The 17,324-nt window shown below is 43.6% G+C and overlaps 2 protein-coding genes across 3 annotated transcripts in view; one reads left to right on the plus strand and one right to left on the minus strand.

Moving 5' to 3' along the window:
• LOC135793722 (uncharacterized) overlaps positions 1 to 17,324 on the plus strand; it is a 71,430-nt gene that overhangs the window by 48,136 nt on the left and 5,970 nt on the right. The window lies entirely within an intron of this gene.
• On the minus strand, positions 12,264 to 13,398 carry LOC135793737 (uncharacterized). The gene is made up of 2 exons (XM_065304811.1): positions 13,039 to 13,398; positions 12,264 to 12,978 (listed from the first exon to the last, which is right to left on the minus strand). The coding sequence occupies exons 1-2, from the start codon at positions 13,253 to 13,255 to the stop codon at positions 12,434 to 12,436; spliced, it is 762 nt and encodes a 253-aa protein (XP_065160883.1). The 5' UTR covers positions 13,256 to 13,398; the 3' UTR covers positions 12,264 to 12,433.

Consider the following 17,324-nt stretch of genomic DNA (forward strand, 5'->3'; position numbering starts at 1 on the left):
TTATTATCAGTCCGCCTCGCTTTAATATTTCAATTATGTTAATGGACACACGCGCATTTAAATGGCGCTTGAGCAGTGAGCGGGTGTGCAGATTCCGGCGGAAAAATATGCGAATCGGGAAATTAACTAATGCTGGTGGTGCATGTGTTCAACTTGTGCGAAACACATACATTGACACACTTGTAATATTTACTCGTTTCAACGTGAGCGAACGCTTGTAAACATAATGTTTATTGTTTGTTTTCCCTTTGGTTTTTTATGTGACGGAAGTAATTTTTTCGGTCGAATGTTGCGCAACTTTTTGTACAATTAGCCGGACAAATAACAGAAGAAGTCTCGTGTTGGCGCGCGCGCGGGTTAAAAAGGGTTCGAGGTGAGTTATTCGCCTGGAAGGACTGAAATACAAAGGAAATTAAAAACGTGGTCAAGCGGCCGCGCTCGGAGCGAGCCAAAAGTGAAATGTTCCAATTATATCAGGTTTTAATTTTGCACTTGAATAAATCTAATAAAAATCATTTTAACTTGAATAATTCGATTAAATACGCGAGGCTTTTTTGATGCAACAACGTCATGTCGCACTAGCAAAATGTTGCACATTTTTTTCTACTCGAGGATGTAGAACTACGAGTAGGTACGTTTAATAAAAAGTCATTCTTATGCGCGACCGTATTTTACTCCTGGGAGCGGTCACTTAAACGCGATTAAACTGCCAGCAACTTGTGCTGACAGTCCGGTAGTTATCGCTTTTTATAAAGTTTATGTGTTAAATACGAGTGGCCGAAACATATTTCATTTATGGTACGGTTCGTTTTCATTCACGTTTCATTTGCTACATTTCCCTCGGTGGCCTTAACTCAACTACGCTTGACTTTTTCGTGTTGTCTACGAGTTATTACCAATCAATTCAATGCAATGTGTTATTAATGAAAATGTAGAATCATAACTATTATGGTAAATACAAATTTGAGTTTGTTTGTATGTTTGTATCGCTTTCAAACAAATGCCATCGAAGTAATTTTGATAAATTTTAGTATGGAGATAGTTTTGATCTTAGAGAAGCATGTTTGCTACTTTTTGTTACAAAAAACTAACTTCTACAGTGTAAAATAGGGGATGAAAGTTGTTATTGTAATTTATCCATAGTTACAGTTATATATTTCGAATGGAGATGGCGCTAAAATGCATATATTATAAATTAAAAACTATAAAAACTTCCCAAGAATTGTGCAGATGCATGCGCGATATATGATAATGTTGTTCAAGATCACTCGACTTAATAGTTGGAACTTGTTTGCCTAGTTACACGCAACGTGAAGCATTACTTTTAACACGCGTTGCGGTTTTTCCCAATTTACTCAACATGGCGACGCACGCGAAACTAATGCGCCGCGTAAAACCGAAACCGAGTGCAGGCTGGCTGAAGCCGCCGCCGGCGGGGAAATGCAGAAAGTGTGACGTCTTCTAATTTGTTCCGTGTACGAGCAACGGCGAGAAGTATTAAGAGAAACTCCGCTGGGAATTGAGAAACAGACGGCGACGCGCGGGGGCGGCGGCGGCAAACGGACGCCGACGATGGTAAGACCCGGCTTGGCGCAGCATTGTCTTATGTGGTTTTCGGTCGACTCGTTACGGCCGCGTTTAGCACCTGGGACCAAATTAAATACTTAATTAATACAATTTGCATCGTAATTGTTTCATCACACATGCAACACGCGTGCCGATACGTTTTCAGCATAGTTAGATATCAATCAGACACGAGAAACTTACAGAAAGAATTTTTTTTGTATATTTTTAAAGCTTATTTTAATTAAAATGATTGAAAAACGTTTTTTACACCTTGTTACTTTAACTGATTTCTTAAAAAGTCCAAAAATCATATTTAAATCATATACTGAACAAACTAGATTTCAATATTTAGGTCTGTGTGGTGATTTGCAAATTAAGTTTTGTACACGTGTAAATGTCAACAAGGACATGTGCAATTCCGAGACGGAGCGTTTAGCGCCACCCCCCGAGTTGCATTATCTCGCGCTCTTTGCCGGCGCGACCGCCCCAACGCACTTTCTTGCTCGCGAGCTTGCTCGAAACCGTTCAATTGTTCAACTCTCTCTCCGACTGTATGCCGACAAACGACATGCGACATGGTGTAAACTGGGAATTTGGTAACGGGATTGAACACGCGGCAAACACACACCGTCAATTTATGCGCAAGCCGAATTATTCGCACTTTAAACATGTATGCAAAATGTATGCAATTGCATTAATAACTCGCTAAGTTTTGTTTAGAATTTCCGCCCGATCCATTTGGAATATATTCCGACTGGTAAATTATTCAAAAGCATTACTGTGTCCTATGTCGAATTTACTATGTACCGCGCGCATTTTTTTTTTTGTAACACTTGCATCCTGAAAGAGATAAATGTGTCGGTTGACTATTATGCAATTAAATTGCAATTTAAAGTTTTATAGAACAATTTGCGTCCATGTGTGTCCTTCGCGCAATGGAAGTGAAGTGTGGTGAAGTGAGGAAAAGTGAAGAGGCGCATCTTCTTTCCTTTTAACGTCGTCGGTCCGCCAGTCGCTCGCCGAAGTTGAATGTAAACCGGATATGTTGGCAGTGCGCATGCAAGTGAAGTAAAGAGGTAAATACCATTAGCGCAAGAGCGGCCGTCGCGGCCTGCCGGCGAGGCGCATCGGCTTTAACTTTCCTTTCGCCGGGGGGGGGTGGAGGCGGCGTACCGGCCAGCAAGGGCAACTAGTGTTGGCGCGTTCAAGTACCCGCTTCGTGTATAGGTTTCGTAATAGGAATACTGGGTTAATGCTGATGGCGCCGGTAATGCCGGCAATCATCTGGCGAGTGACCCTTCTGGTTGTGAGATTGCCGGATCGCATATGGGAGTTACGCGTGTGCTATTATGAAAATACACGAGAAAAAAACCGAATTCGACGAGTGGCACTGCGCGGTCGGGGTCTAATTTGGCATTTGCCAGCAAACGTGAAGTGAAGAAACATTCGGGTATGCGAAGAGATGTGAGATTTAGCCGGTCTAATCAACCGACAAAAGTCACAAATTGGTGCTTGCTTTGTGAGTTATGCCAGTTAATTAATTTCGAGCGCATGAAATTGGCCTCATTTTACAAGCAGCTATTATATGTTTTAATAGAGACTTTAATTTTGAGATTAAAAAAAAGTCTTAGCTAGAAGCAGAAATTTGAATGCTTTATGCATACAAATATACTCGTACACTTCGAGTCAACTCTTGGACTCCTTACAGCAATTGTATAATCCAATTTGAATGTGTGGTACGGAGTGGCACCCTTTTCGGTGGTGAGCACAACACTGGCTCCACCATGGAGCGCATCAATTTCGCGTGGTAGTCACGCTCCGCGAAGCGAAACTGATGCATACACATCTAAACAGCGCGCCGCTCGCCAGCAAACGTCTCGCATTCGAATTTACGGCCGCCGGTTTCACCTGCGCCTTCGTCTGATTTTAATAAAAGCCCGGCGCAGAGAGCGAAAATTGCCAAACCCGAATTAAGCGTCAACGATAAAGAGCCCCGAGACATTTAACCCTTCGCCTTGTACGTTTAACTTTAAAATATGTGCCTACTTGCTTCGGCTCGATTTATTTTATTCCCGAATACTTTAAATCCACTACGAAGAAAAAAGTAAATATACCAAGATTTCGATTGATGTGAGAGAGGGTGTGAACCCTGTACGATCAACATCTTCATCCGTTTCATTCTCGTTGAGACAGGGGAACAGGTTATTCTTTCTCTGTGCGCAAATCGGATTCCCATCACTTGAACGCTGCATGCTTCGATAATCCGTTTATGTATTTACTTGCTTACGACGTAACCAGGGGTAACGTACGCGCGAATTTATTCTAACTTATTTGTTCCACGAAGTAAGCGGCCGCGAAGAACCTGCTCTCGGCAAGACGCCAGGCGTGTGTACATCCCTTGCGGCAAAAAGTGCTGTGTGAGTGCTTTTTTGGAAGCTTTGCGGTGCATGGGGGGATGAGTGCGAGTACGTACATCAGCTTATGACTTTATTCCCAGTCCATCCCGAGGCATATAGTACTCATGTTCGTGGTGGAATTCTGCGATGACCTAAGGGCAATTTTTTTGATTACTTATACGAGCAAGTCATATATCGCCCTTGAAGGGGATGTAAATAAGTTGAATAATTCAATATCAACCCGGAAACATTTTCCTGGAACATTTTTTTTTTTTGGTAAAATTTCGTTTGTGACAATACGCAAACATTATTTTAATGACACAAACGTCTGTTCATCCCCTAATCGGCAAGCATGCCGCGGTGGCGCTACGAGGGTATTAAAGTCAAACGCTGCGTTTTAAATTGAGGGAATCGAGAGCGTCAAGCGGCGGCATATTTAATGTCGAATCCTGCGTTCAATTCAGGAACTAATAGACTCGTAGACGCGTCGCCGAGACGGAAGCGATGGAGACGAATCGGTGGCGGAGAAGAAAGCGGTGAGATCGAGGAGCGGAATGAAGAAGCACTCCATGAGATGGATAAAGTCACTCGCTCATGAATCTTGTAAATCTGCTAAATCTCTGTATCAGTCGTCAGCCTTTTTTTTGTTGCGTGTTAACGTCTTTTGAGAGATTTTAACCGCAATTGTGTGTGAAAATTGCGAAAAAATGGAATTTCACACTAAAAAAATTCAAAAAGTTTTTCGACGTTTTTTTGATAAATTTCAGTATTTTTAGATAGAAATTACATTGAAATTCATGGGATTACTAAAATGTATGAATATCAATATGCCAATTATAATGTCGTTTGGTTTTAATTAGAATGGTATATAGTCCATTGTGTACACATAGGTGAGGCTAGGCGCGTAACTCCTTGAAGGGATGTTTCCCCAATTCTAATCATCCATTCCATCACCGTTTAGTTTCGCTATTCCAATTATTATTACGTTTGCCGTTTGCAAACTTCCCGGGGCACGGTACTGGCTGTTTAAGCAAACAAACATCATATTAATTTGTTGGCCCGGGTCGGGCGTAAAATGCTTCGCCGGAATGTGCGAAATTGCCTGCTCGCGAGCAGTTGTGGAACGGCGCATTTCGAAAATTTTACTGCACGACGAATTACGAAGCGCCGAGCGAGCAGGTCAGCGGGTGCGCGCAGCGGTGCGGTTTATGCTCGTCATAACGTGATCATTTCCTTCCTATAAATGTGGAATTGGCACGGGATGGACCATCACCAACACACCGCCATCACTATATAGAGGATTTCGTCTAATGACTGCCCACTACAGTGTTGCTTATCGGCGCAACACATCTGCAGCAAATAACAAGGGGTTTGCCCGGCACGCATCTTCCGGTTTGAGGCGCAGACCAAGAACGGAATGATGAATTTTCCATTTCGGTGTCGTCTTGGAGTGTGTTGGGAGCAGAGCGGAATACAACACAGTTTATGCACTCGAATCGAAATTGCGGTTTCTAATTGGTGGTTTAGCGTCGGGCGTTGCGTGCGCCTGGTCCTGCACTTGATCTTTTGCCGCTCGGGGATGTGCGGCGTCCTCCTTATCGCACAATATCCGCGTCGAGGTTTGTTTTGCGAGCGGAGACCTTTGTCTCGCCTTTGCCGCCTTCGTCTTCGGCGGTTTTCAGTGCGGCGTCTTCGTCTAGTCTCTTCCACTCGTGCCACGCGCGCTGCCAGATTTAAATAATTTATATTCTAAGCGGGCGAACTATGTGCGCGCCATTGCGATACTCAGCTTGCTTCATCAATTTTGCGCCCGTTGTGTTGTTTCGGGAGCATCCACATTCTGACCTCGCTCACACCCTGAATTCCAATGACATCAAGACGTTGTTATTGCTGGTTCTGATTGTGCCCGTTTGACGCGGAACGCGGCTGGATTTTGCGCCTACGACTGCATCAATAACAGTATAGAATCATCCGTTACGCTTAGCCTTTGTTCTTCGCTCCGTGAGAGAGACACGGAGGCCGGATGGGAATTTGAATTGAAAACCATACTGATTGCAGAATTGGGTTTTAAACGTCTGGGGAATCTCAAGAGCAATTTATAAGCATTATTATCTTAAGAAATTAAATGAACAAAAAAATTAAGTGGCCATTAAATAAAGGAGAATATTCAAGTATACGCGCTGAAGAGGAAGCAGAAAAAAAGCAAAGAGGCGCATATTTTTAATACGATTTGTAAAACGTTTTGTTTGCACTTTGGGTTTCATTTCCTTTCGCGTCAGCGTTTACATTTAAATTTGCCTTAAAATAAAGTGAATGCATCGAGAAAGGATCACAGATAAAGAGCGGCACACAACAGGTGGATTTAATGGGGTTTCTCATTGACCTTTTTTGGGTTTTTCCCCTCCTTTGTCGAACCAATACCTCCACGGGTTCCTCTAACAATTCCATTGTTTTCTCTGTTTCCTTGATCCTTTAAGTTATGATTAAATCTAACCGATATTGGCTTTTTATTTTTCGCTTGCGCGCACGATTTCTTTGTGTTTGATCACATCACACACATGTTGGCAAACACAGGGACATTCGGGACTAACACGTCCCGCGATTGAAAAGCGTGTGAAAAGGTTGCTACAATCGCTGGAACACGATTAACCCGCCGCGCGAGCCCGGTGCGTTCGAGTGACACTCGCGACGCGCTGATTTTTCCGCTTGCTTGCTTGTTCAGAGCGTCAAAATTGGATTTCTCGCGCATTAGAATGCGGTCGGCGCTGCGGCGGAGAATGGAGTTGCGGTGACACGCTAGACACGGCTGCGGCGGCGGGCGATGCATTCGGCTGTGTCGCGTCGATTTCCTGCATCGCTTCAGCCGACAATCATCTCCGTATTAATCGTCGTGTTATTGCGAGGCCTGCAGCTTTTAGCCTTCCGCTTCGTTCGTCTGCTAATGCCGCTAACGCCCACCTCACGCGGCCGCCTCACGCGTGTTCCGCGAGCGCGTCGTACGTGCACATCTATTTATCAATCAAATCAATGTCAGTTACACTCGGCTGAATTTTCCCTTAATATTCTAACCTGGATGAATGGGGAGGTTGTGGAGGCAGGGGGGTGGCAGAGCGGTGCGGAGCGAGTCTTACCCGTCTCAACCCTACTCAACTCGCAGCAGGCACGACTACAATTTACCTCCTAAGTCCTCATTTCCTAGCCGCGGTTTAGTCGTGCGCGTGTTGGGGAGAAGCCCGTGCTTGTTTTTTTCTTGTTTCATTGCGAAAATAAATAATCGAGTTTGCAATCACGTTTTCTTCTCATTTTCTTCATTAGACTTCCAGACATACCTGCACTTTTGTTGTGTTTGTTTTTGGTTAGATTATGTCTTTATCGCACGTGTTGGAGCACGAGTAGCAAATGTTGTGTTGCATTGTGCATTGAGTGGATTTCCAATTTTCCGTCCGGACATCTGTGCATGCAAACACGCTGTGAAAATTGTATATTCGCGGCTGGCTGGCAAAAACGAAGCAGGGAATTTGTAACCATCTTGAATTTACTATTTACTATCATATTTCGGTGCACGAAACGTCGCATTGGAAGTCAACTTCGAAGATGTAGTCAATAAACATGCAATTTCAATGTAAATCATTGCGCATCGTAAAATCGCAACGTATAACGTCCGCCATCGAGCAAATGCGACCAGACGTACCGAGACGTCGTTTGTCAAAATATTTTTTTACATTTCATCCTCGACAACTCTGTACATGATGTGTATTACAGGTTGTTTCTTGTACGCGGCGCAAATCAAGCGGAAAATTAAGCCAAATCTATTTGTTTCGTGAAATGTCTTTGCGCAGAGGATTATATCGGATGGACCAAATCCATTCTGCCGATGGATGCATTCGTGCAATTTCGCACGCGACGTTAGGAAACTGTTGAACGTTTCCATATCGGTCGCCAGTCGCAACTGAAGCCGCGAAAGTAACGATAACGAAACTAGCAAACAATGCCAGTTGGATCACGTGAGACTATTGAAACTGTCGCCGACTGCTGCGTCTGCATTTCCCGCCCGACAATCTTAACAAACTTGACAAACTTGAATGAAAAGCGCACATCGCACATATTCGAACCTGGGAAGCACTTCCCAGTTAAACCCGTCTGGCATATTGGTGCACATGACGAGTATATATCTACGTTTATGACATTATCCACAAATGTTGCACTAGAGCGCATCAATAATAAATCGGCGCGTAAAAAGTTGTTGCGCGCACGCGAAAGCCTCAAAATTTCCCCGATGACAGAATGACAGAATAACGGGACGACGAAACGATCGGCACGATCGAAGGAAAAAGTGAACACGTATGTTCTTGATGATGCCATCAAATCGTGCACTCGTGCGGCATTACCGCATGTAGTACATGCTGTTGGGGGGCGAAATCGCAAGACCGTCGTACACCAGTTAGCAGGCGAAACCTGATAATACTAAAACTAAAACGCTCCGCACCGAATGGCGGGTGGAGAAACGATTTGAGCAAAAAACCGCACGCAAAAACGTTGAAAAAAAGATAAAGTAAAACGGGGGCGGTCGTCGGGATGAAAAGACGGCGAGTTCGTGTTTACAGCCGTATGTCCTACCTTTTAAATTGTGTAAAACACGTGAAATACAGAAATAAGCAAGCGGTTAAAGGAACACGTAGTGCTGTATCGTGTTTACGCGTTTTCTACCTTTCGGTGCTTTTTGAGGTTTCCGCGCGCTGCGTATACATTCGTTACGTGATTTTATTTGCGTTCTTGTAGCGCGCACTGCAAAAAAAAAACACACATTTTTAAGCTTTAATAGAAATTCAAGCTTGTGCAGCTTTTTGAATAAATTGCTACACGCTATGTTTTTGCGTCCGCTTCATTTAAAATTAGCGCAAAGTCTTCACTTTGGATTAATTCTTTTGCGCGCGCATTAGAGCCTAATAATATTATTTTGATGAACTTGCACTTGGCGTGCCAGTCGGGCATGAGAAATCGCGCGCGCGTTATTAACACGGTATACACAAACCCCGGGCTGAAAAGAAAGTTAATCGGTAAAATCCCGACGCGCTTGCATTCACCTCCGCGCCGGGTAAATAAATTCATAAATTATTCATAATTCTCGCTCGCTGCGTCACAAATCATCCTTTTTGCTTGTCAGTTTTTTTCTTCTCTGGCGCTTCTTTGCGCATTCCACTTCTCTATCTAGCAATATCAAAAATTTGCTAAGCGAGGGCTAAAAGTACAATGAGGCACACCAGACGTCGAAATGCGGAATCGCGCCGATATCGAGAAGCAGGTGATATTGTCGCAAAAAAATTGCGCTGGCAGATTTTCTGTGTCTGTTCGATGCTAGTCGCGGCGGCGCTTCACGGCTTCCCATTGTTAATTTTCCGGCATCCTGTTCGCCGGCGTATTCCAATCTTCAACATCGCGCTCATTCGCGTTCGCAGTGTTCACATTTTTCACCTCATAGACTCCTATCGAGTTTTCCTCCTTTTTGGCGTGTGGTATTCGCTGCACTTTGCCATCGTGGTCGTTTTTGCGTTAATATACGAGCGGATCGCGGCTTCCCATTCTTCGTTTTATTTTGGCGACGCGCGCTATTGACCTATTGCGATAGGCACGGCGAGGCGAAGGAAATGAGGAATGGATTCGCGAGCGTCGAGCGCCGGCGACGGAAGCGGTAGAATTGCGGAAATAAAAACAGACGAGCCCCGCTATTGAATATCTGGACGCGTGGAAAAGAAATGTCTCTCTGAAGATACGATACACTCCTATAGAATCGTGGAGTGCGTGATAAGCAAGATTTTCCGATTTTTAAACCCTGTGAAACATCAGGTGTTGATACAAATAGAATGAAAGAACAGAAAAGGTCATCAAAAGAAAACGCAGATTTTGCAATTTTATTTCGCTGTGGACGCGCGAGCGGACGATTTATGACATCAGATAGAAAAACTACACAACAATGCCGGGAGGTGATTCTTCAAAATAATTACGCTGATCAACGCCGAATGTGCAGTTTAAATGCTTTGTAATGTGAAATAATATATCACAAAACATTATATCAGCCGCGCCGGGGACGAAAGCAAAATCCCAAACTCAAATACGCGCGCCCCGGCTCGCGTTATAGCAAAATATCCATTTCGCGTGATTGCGCCCCTATTTGTAAACTACCACGGCAATATATGACAAATGCGCGCTCATCCAGCTTGCGCGCACACCGGCCCAAAGTGAGTGCTCAACGTTCTGCGAACGTTCGGCGTTTGCCCGAACGGCCGCATCGCTTTAATCTCTTTAGTAGTTTTATTCGCTTTCATCGTTTTATTCCCGGCGCAGTCCGCTAACAATCAAACGTTTGCAATTAGCATTCCTGATTAAATCACGCATTTTTTCATCAATTGCACGCTCAAGGCCGGCAAATTGGTGGCAAATGAGTCAAATTGCCACTATGGTTCTCATAGTTTAGCATTTAACCAAGTTTCACTTTTGAAAATCATTTTTTGTAAATTGTGAGTGAAGTAATACAGTTTTCTATAAAATATCAATCAATTTGACTTACAAAAGTAGGTCACTTTTGGGTCTTCTAGGATGTACAATAACCGCGCGTGCTTCGAGATGCAAAATAGCATTCGAAGGGATACAAATCGAAATTTATGAATAATATATACGACACCTTGGCTCAGTGTTATTAAATTTACGTTAATGCGTGTACATTTCGCGCCCGAACCCGAAGGTGCGTCCGGGAAATACAGGTGGGCGACAGCTGGAAATGAGGGATACGCGGCGCGCCGGCGAAATGAGGGATTGATACCGGGGATTCATTGCAATTTGATTCGTTTATATGGCGTTTGCGTCCCTGCTACAGCACAACTCGTCGTACGCTGCCAGCATTGTCAAATGGTTAGGGTAATAGGTGTTGGCCGGGATTGCGCCCCGCAGGTACACCGATGGAAAATTGCCGCGTCGGCAATAACACCAATTTCATCAATTTTTAATCTCGCCCACATTCTCTACTCGGTGGAATATTAATGCGCTTGCCAGTTTGCAAAGCTTCCAAACGCGGAATTATGTTGAACGAGTGAAGGGACATGCCGCCGACGAAGCGTCAATTAATTATTGATAATTATAATATTGACAGAGGGCGCATATTTCGCGCATAGTTCTGCGGTTACATCCAGCACACGACACAATCTAGTCCTAGAATTTGCCGAGGGATGAATGACTGTAATTGCGCACAATCTCAATTCGTATTTTTAGCTCGGCGTGTTTGTATGACGCTCCAGATCAATCATGATCTGCTACATAACAGTGCTTGCTTGCAAGCCGTGCTCATTAGCTGTAAACCCATCGAAATTACCACACGCACACATTGACACACCCGAACATGGGTATTTATCGTACGTGTTTGATTTGAGTTGGATCTGATGACACGATCCGGTAAACAGGGCCCAGTTTGCCTCGCAATTTTGGTCATTATTTGGTTGTTATTTGCGTACGCATCGCGCTAATATTCGCCCTCGGCCAGCGATCGGATTTTAAATTTGTGCGTCGATCGCGCTGCAAATTAAACCGGCACCAGTCGTCGGCACTTTGGCTTGTGCTAAGTCGCGCGTGTGCGAAACTTTGTTCGTGATTGTTGCACGCGGCAAGAAACATCTGTTGTACAAATTCGATCAATTCCGTTCGGCGTTGGTCACTTACACTTGCGGAAACAACTACAATAGTTGCGAAAGTGTTTTCGAATGTTGCGCCGGCAATTCTTTTAATTAAAACTCTTGCCAAGTATTCCAAATCTTTTCGCATCTTTGCTACTGTGTTCTGCTCGGCGGCAAGTTAACACTTTCATTTCTTCTCGGGCTCCGCCGATGAACACTATCGTGCCTCGCTTTGTATTATAATTTGTTCCCTGCTTTTCATTATATTTCCCAACCGGTCGCGCACTTTATCGTCGTCCGCGCTTTACTCGGCGCGTTTATTTCGCAACTTTAAAGTTGCTCGCGCCCAGCTAACCGAACGCCGTGTAGCGAGTATAAATAAACTCAAAATAAGAATGAACTTCTTCGAGTAAATGTACTGTAGTAAAAGTGCGATTAGTTGCGAGCCGGGCGCGCTCTTGCCGAACGTGCTTCAGGCGCGAGATTGGGAAATTGATAATGGGAATTTGCTCATTAAGCTTTTCCGGGCCATCAAATTGACGAACAAACGCGCGCACCGTCGGAATCAATGATTGAGTGAATTTAGCTTTCATGCTGTAAATTGTTGCTTATTGCTCATGGACTATATTATGTTCACATGTTGCATTCTATGTTTTTGTGGCTCGCTTCAAATTTTCCGGAATTTATTAAATTTTTATTATGAATTTAAAACGTTTTATCGCTAAAATTTGTAGTGTTTCTCATGCATTTTCATTTTCAAAATCAATAAATATTCCAAACTGGTGGATTATTTGGAAATGGAATTCAAATTTACATTTGCAGTTTCTTCAAAGGTTTTATGTTGAAATTACCAACGTCATAGACCATCGACGTGAATTCACTCATGGGTGGTGGGTTGTCAACACTGCTGTTATCAATGAACTCCTGCAGTAAGTCAATCAGACTATCAGTGACGTTTTCCGCTTTAACATAATCCATAATTTCACGCGCGTAGGCTGAATATTGACACTCCTCTTTGGCGGCTTCGAGTTGTTTCAGTAACTCTTCATCGCTGAAGCGCTTTTCCTTCACGTTGCGATACAGCGTTGACAGTGACAGCGCACAGGCGACTTTTCGCTTCTGTTCTTCCTTATCCAGTCGGACGAATTGCGATGGTGATAGCGATAATAGTTGCTCAGCATAACGATCGTGTTCTGGACTACCCTTCATTACTTCCAGTCTTCCGTTGAGGATGTCCACGAACTTATTGCGTTCCTCCGTGGTCCAACTTAATTTGGATAGGGTACATGGACGCAATTTTCGTCTTGCTCTGTATTCTTGATAGCCAATACTCATATCCGAATCATGTAGCCCATCTAAGAAAGGTCATAGAATTGAATAATCGACAATTGTAAAAAGATGGAATTTTCTCTCACCTCGATGTTCGGTTTTGAATTGGATTGAGTTAGGGCATGCATAGTTTCTAACAGCTCTTTCGTACTTGCTGGATTCAAGCATCAAATAGAATAAGATTGTGACCATCAGCAGTCCCAAGGCAATCTCTACACATTGCCACATAGAAATAATTTCGAGATCGAAAACGTGCAGAAGGTATTTTTTAGCCAAAAGCAAGTGAGCCGACCATGTATTCATCTTGTACTGTAAATTTCAATTAAACAACACGTATTGAATGCAATTGTATGTTAAAACAAATTTAAAAAGGTTTAGGTGTGATTTAATTTAGAAAATTGTTTGAACTGAAAAATTGATGATTTTCTGTTTTGATGTTTCAATGACTACTGCGATATTTATTCATTTCTAAAAACTTTTGACATATTTTGACATGTTCTGTCATTCCAATAGCATGCATTTTTAATTCCCTTGATTTATATGTATCCTAGATACACAATCAACGAGTATTAAAATGATTGTTATTCTATGGCTAGTGTCACCAAGATAAACGCGGCATTTACTAATAATTTATGACCGTTTTCCCCTGGAGGCGTCTAGGTTATGTGTATACACAATTTGTACTTCTTGGATTTGTTAAGAAACACCCAACTGTAATGAAAGATGGAAACTTGAGAACTGAGGGCCGGCGGCGTTCGCAAGTCATGCGGCATTGTGTCGCTGAAGCCCTTCAAGCTTTGTTTCGCACTGTCGGCTGATAAATGCCTCAATGTAAATACGTGTCCATGTCCGCCGCGCGCGTGCTGGTCGAAGAGCAGAAAATATTTTGCGCTTCGTCGATCCACGCACAAATTAATAATCATCGAATGTTGTGTATCGTATTATTGACGTTTGACAAGCCATTAATCATGCAGGAGTTTTGAAAACCGCTTCACAAAAGCGGAATTTATCCACTTGCACGCCTCGCGCTTAACATGTAATCATTTCTCAAGCTGTTTTTTTCTTTTTCAAATTTAATTACACCGCGCGCGCGCGTCGACATTTTTTGTTGTGCTTTTCTGCGCGTCAGATAATTTCAAAAGAGCGTGGAAAACTTGTGCTGCTCCAGCTGTAAAATGGCTGTGAAAATAAATTCCGGGAAAAGAGTATCGGTTACGCCGGCGTGCGCAAAACGAGCGTCGCTTGTTTTCTTGCTTCTTAGCTTTCAATTTGAAAATCGATAAGTATGCAATAGGAAATTACAACAAGGACAATGCCCCGATGTGGCATCGTCCCGTACACAAGCGTATTCTCCGGCCGGTGTAACCGTTTAATATCGCGCGAGCGAAGCATGAATATGTTTGTGGCGGTGGAGGCGGCGAGTGAAAACTCTCCGGCGGGTACGGACGCTCTTCCACTTCGCCACCTTACCAATAACGTGCCTGTGCGCGTATTTGCAATAAATATTACTTCGGGTACCCAGGAGCGACGGATCCCCGATCGAACACAATCGCCGTCGCATTCGAATATTAACATAAATATTTTCCGAGCTCTCCGAGCAGCGCCACTTGCTTTTCACACTTGAAATTGCGATCTAATTTACAACCGGCGTGGAAATTGAAGTTTTAAATGCGTCCACAATCGACGTTCACACCGTGATATACATCGGGCACACTTTACGAGCGATTTTCCAAACGAATTGAAATTGAAATGTACAATTTCTTCGAAGACATCAAAGATCCAAAAGACAGTGAGTAATTATTAGGGTGCGTGCATTACGCAGGGGTCTTCAAGTTAATTACACACGCACTCAAATAATGTCGCGCACAAACAGACAAATATTTGTGTACTTATATTTACGTTACTTTAGAAATATTACTTTTCGTATTTGCTGCAAGCTTAAAGCGCGTTTACCGACGTAAATACTGTAATCGACAAACAAGCGCAAGGTAAATACTGTTCAGAGGGGAATATCCAGCACACGACATTCAAAGATATATCAAACTTGCTGTACTGATACTTTTCTATATGAAAAATAAAAATCACATCTGCGATGTAATAAATATCTAATCTTTAATACAGGCGTAAGCGGGTGGGATGGTAGTCGATCGCTCACTTGTTAGTAGGTAGTTAAATGCACTCCGGGTGAAATCTGAGCGCGCGCGGAAGCGCAGAAGTTGGCGTGCGGAGATTGGGGCAAAGAGCCGCTCTTAGTTCGGCTCTCGTGAAGTGTTGGCATTAGAAGCTCTAATAACGCATCGCATTTGATATCCGATTCTTGCGTGCGGGGGCGGCAGATGACGGCAAACAAAATTGGCGCACGTCGGGTGCAGAACGACGCGCGCATCTACATCGGCCTCGAAGACAATGCATTACGACGTGTGATATTGAATTTTACACCTTTTCCAGATCACGCTCATTCTGCACATAAATTCACTTAATTTCAACGCTTTTAACAGTATTTTCGCACCGATGAAATTGCTCTGTTTGCTTGTGTTTGCCTCTTTTTTTTATTCGGGCGGCGTGAATGCGAATATTTTCGCTTTGAATTTTTGTTTTAATTTGTTTGCCCCTGGGATGTTTTTATTTTCGCATTTTGCGCGTCGACGAATCCGCTTCGGACCTAATTTCAATCTAATTTCAATCCCAATCGTCTACTACTAGAATGTAATAGAGATTTTATGATTCGAGCTGTTCGATCGCCGTGATTTAGATGATGTACGGTTTTGCCGGACGCTCACCCGGTTTGTTTTTCATTCGGTTCACGAAAGAAGCGGGGGCGAATTGACAGAATCGGGAAAATTGTAATTTGAGCTTAAGCTCAAGCTCCGCACCGCACGCTTGATAAACTCAATGCATTGCTTTCGATCTATACCTACATACTGCATGTTGCAAACGTGTTGGTACAATCACCAGCGTAGTGATGTGTTGACAAAGTTAAAAAAATGCAAAAGTCAATCAGAAAGTTTCTGTTGAGTTTTTCGTTTCCAATTAGCAAGCTCACCGTGCCCGTGGTTTGCCTCGCTGTGTAAAATCTCCGATTTTCGTAACATGCTGAATGCACACGCAGCCGAATCGACGTCTACATTTACATCCTGCGAGCGCATTACGAATGTTGCTAAAGCGTTCGCTGCTCCTGCCGCATATCCGCAACCTAAATAGAACGATTCGATACATATGTATAACATGCTCAGGGGCGGCCCGCATAAGATGCTGAACATGTAGATGTATACAAAACCAGATCGGATTTCCACATTTTTTCACCTTCGGCGCGCAACCTCCGCGTTCGGCGGCCTTTTTCGAAAAACGCTCCGCGCACATTTTCCGCCTATTCAAAAACGAATTTATTTTGCGCCGCCGTCGCCGCACATTCGCTTTCTTTTCGTCGCCCGCCAGGTTTTTCTTCTTACTTCGTTTTTTTTGTGCCTCGCTTGCGATCTTCGCGACGATAGCGAGGTGCGCAGTATGTGCTACGTACGTGTGTACATTTCGCGGCGCTTTTCGCATTGTGCGACGCTTTCGAGTTGTGCGCGTCAAGCGCAGATTTCCTCGGGCAGTGCGCATTCAGCAGACATAAGTTTTCATCAAAGTGACGAGAAACTATTGGCACATCAGGCCGTCCAAGTTTTAAAAATATCATGGCTTTTGTGCACGCGAGCATATATTTCACGGCGGGGAATATTGAGGGATGGAAATTGGCGGACGATTTGCACTATTGAAACTGCCTCTTAGTGAAAGCGAAGCGTGAAATAATTTTTCTCCGCGCCGTGCTTTTAGAGGCTTGTTGCCACTCAAACAGATACGCTGCCTGAAAGAACACGAAACGAGCGCGCTAAGAAATATGTGTAACCTTCGCACGGTGGATATCATAAAGTATGTGTGATGTTTTAAGGGGGTTGGAAAGGGTGCTCTTTGAAATATCTACTTCGCGTACTACGTACGCACACGATATGGTTTTATTTATTTTTTTCCACGCTCGTTTTATTTGTTTTCTTGCGCAACTTTTATCTCGCGCAAGTAAATGGAAAACATATTTTTTTCGTTTCGCTTTGCGTCTATTTTCGTGTATATGCAAGGGATGAATGTTTCGTTTTTGTGGATTTCTTTTGTAACTGTTCAATTTTTATAATTGGTTAACGCTCGAGATTACCTCAGCGTTTTTCGCGTGTGCTTTTTTTGCCAGGCGTGGGTCTTGACTAGGTTTTAACTAATTCAGGCCGGCGTTTTTTGCTAATTTCGTGTGTCTAACGTCTCCACGTCCACTCACGCCGCCGCCGACGCCGTCGCCTATCTCGGCGCTCGCACGAGGAAACCTAACGAGACGATGCGCAAC

The sequence above is a fragment of the Atheta coriaria genome, unplaced genomic scaffold (assembly GCF_025399875.1).
Source record: "Atheta coriaria isolate IRGN ID8LTWV9N9 unplaced genomic scaffold, Caltech_Dcor_3.1 hic_scaffold_1_pilon, whole genome shotgun sequence".
NCBI lineage: Eukaryota > Metazoa > Arthropoda > Insecta > Coleoptera > Staphylinidae > Dalotia > Dalotia coriaria.

Bases quoted from the DNA above. Each gene is read 5' to 3' on its own strand.
- LOC135793737 (XM_065304811.1), bottom strand. From the start codon at position 13,255: ATGAATACATGGTCGGCTCACTTGCTTTTGGCTAAAAAATACCTTCTG. The intron at 12,979-13,038 runs GTGAGAGAAAAT...GACCTTTCTTAG, and splicing joins ATTCAAAACCGAACATCGAG to ATGGGCTACATGATTCGGAT.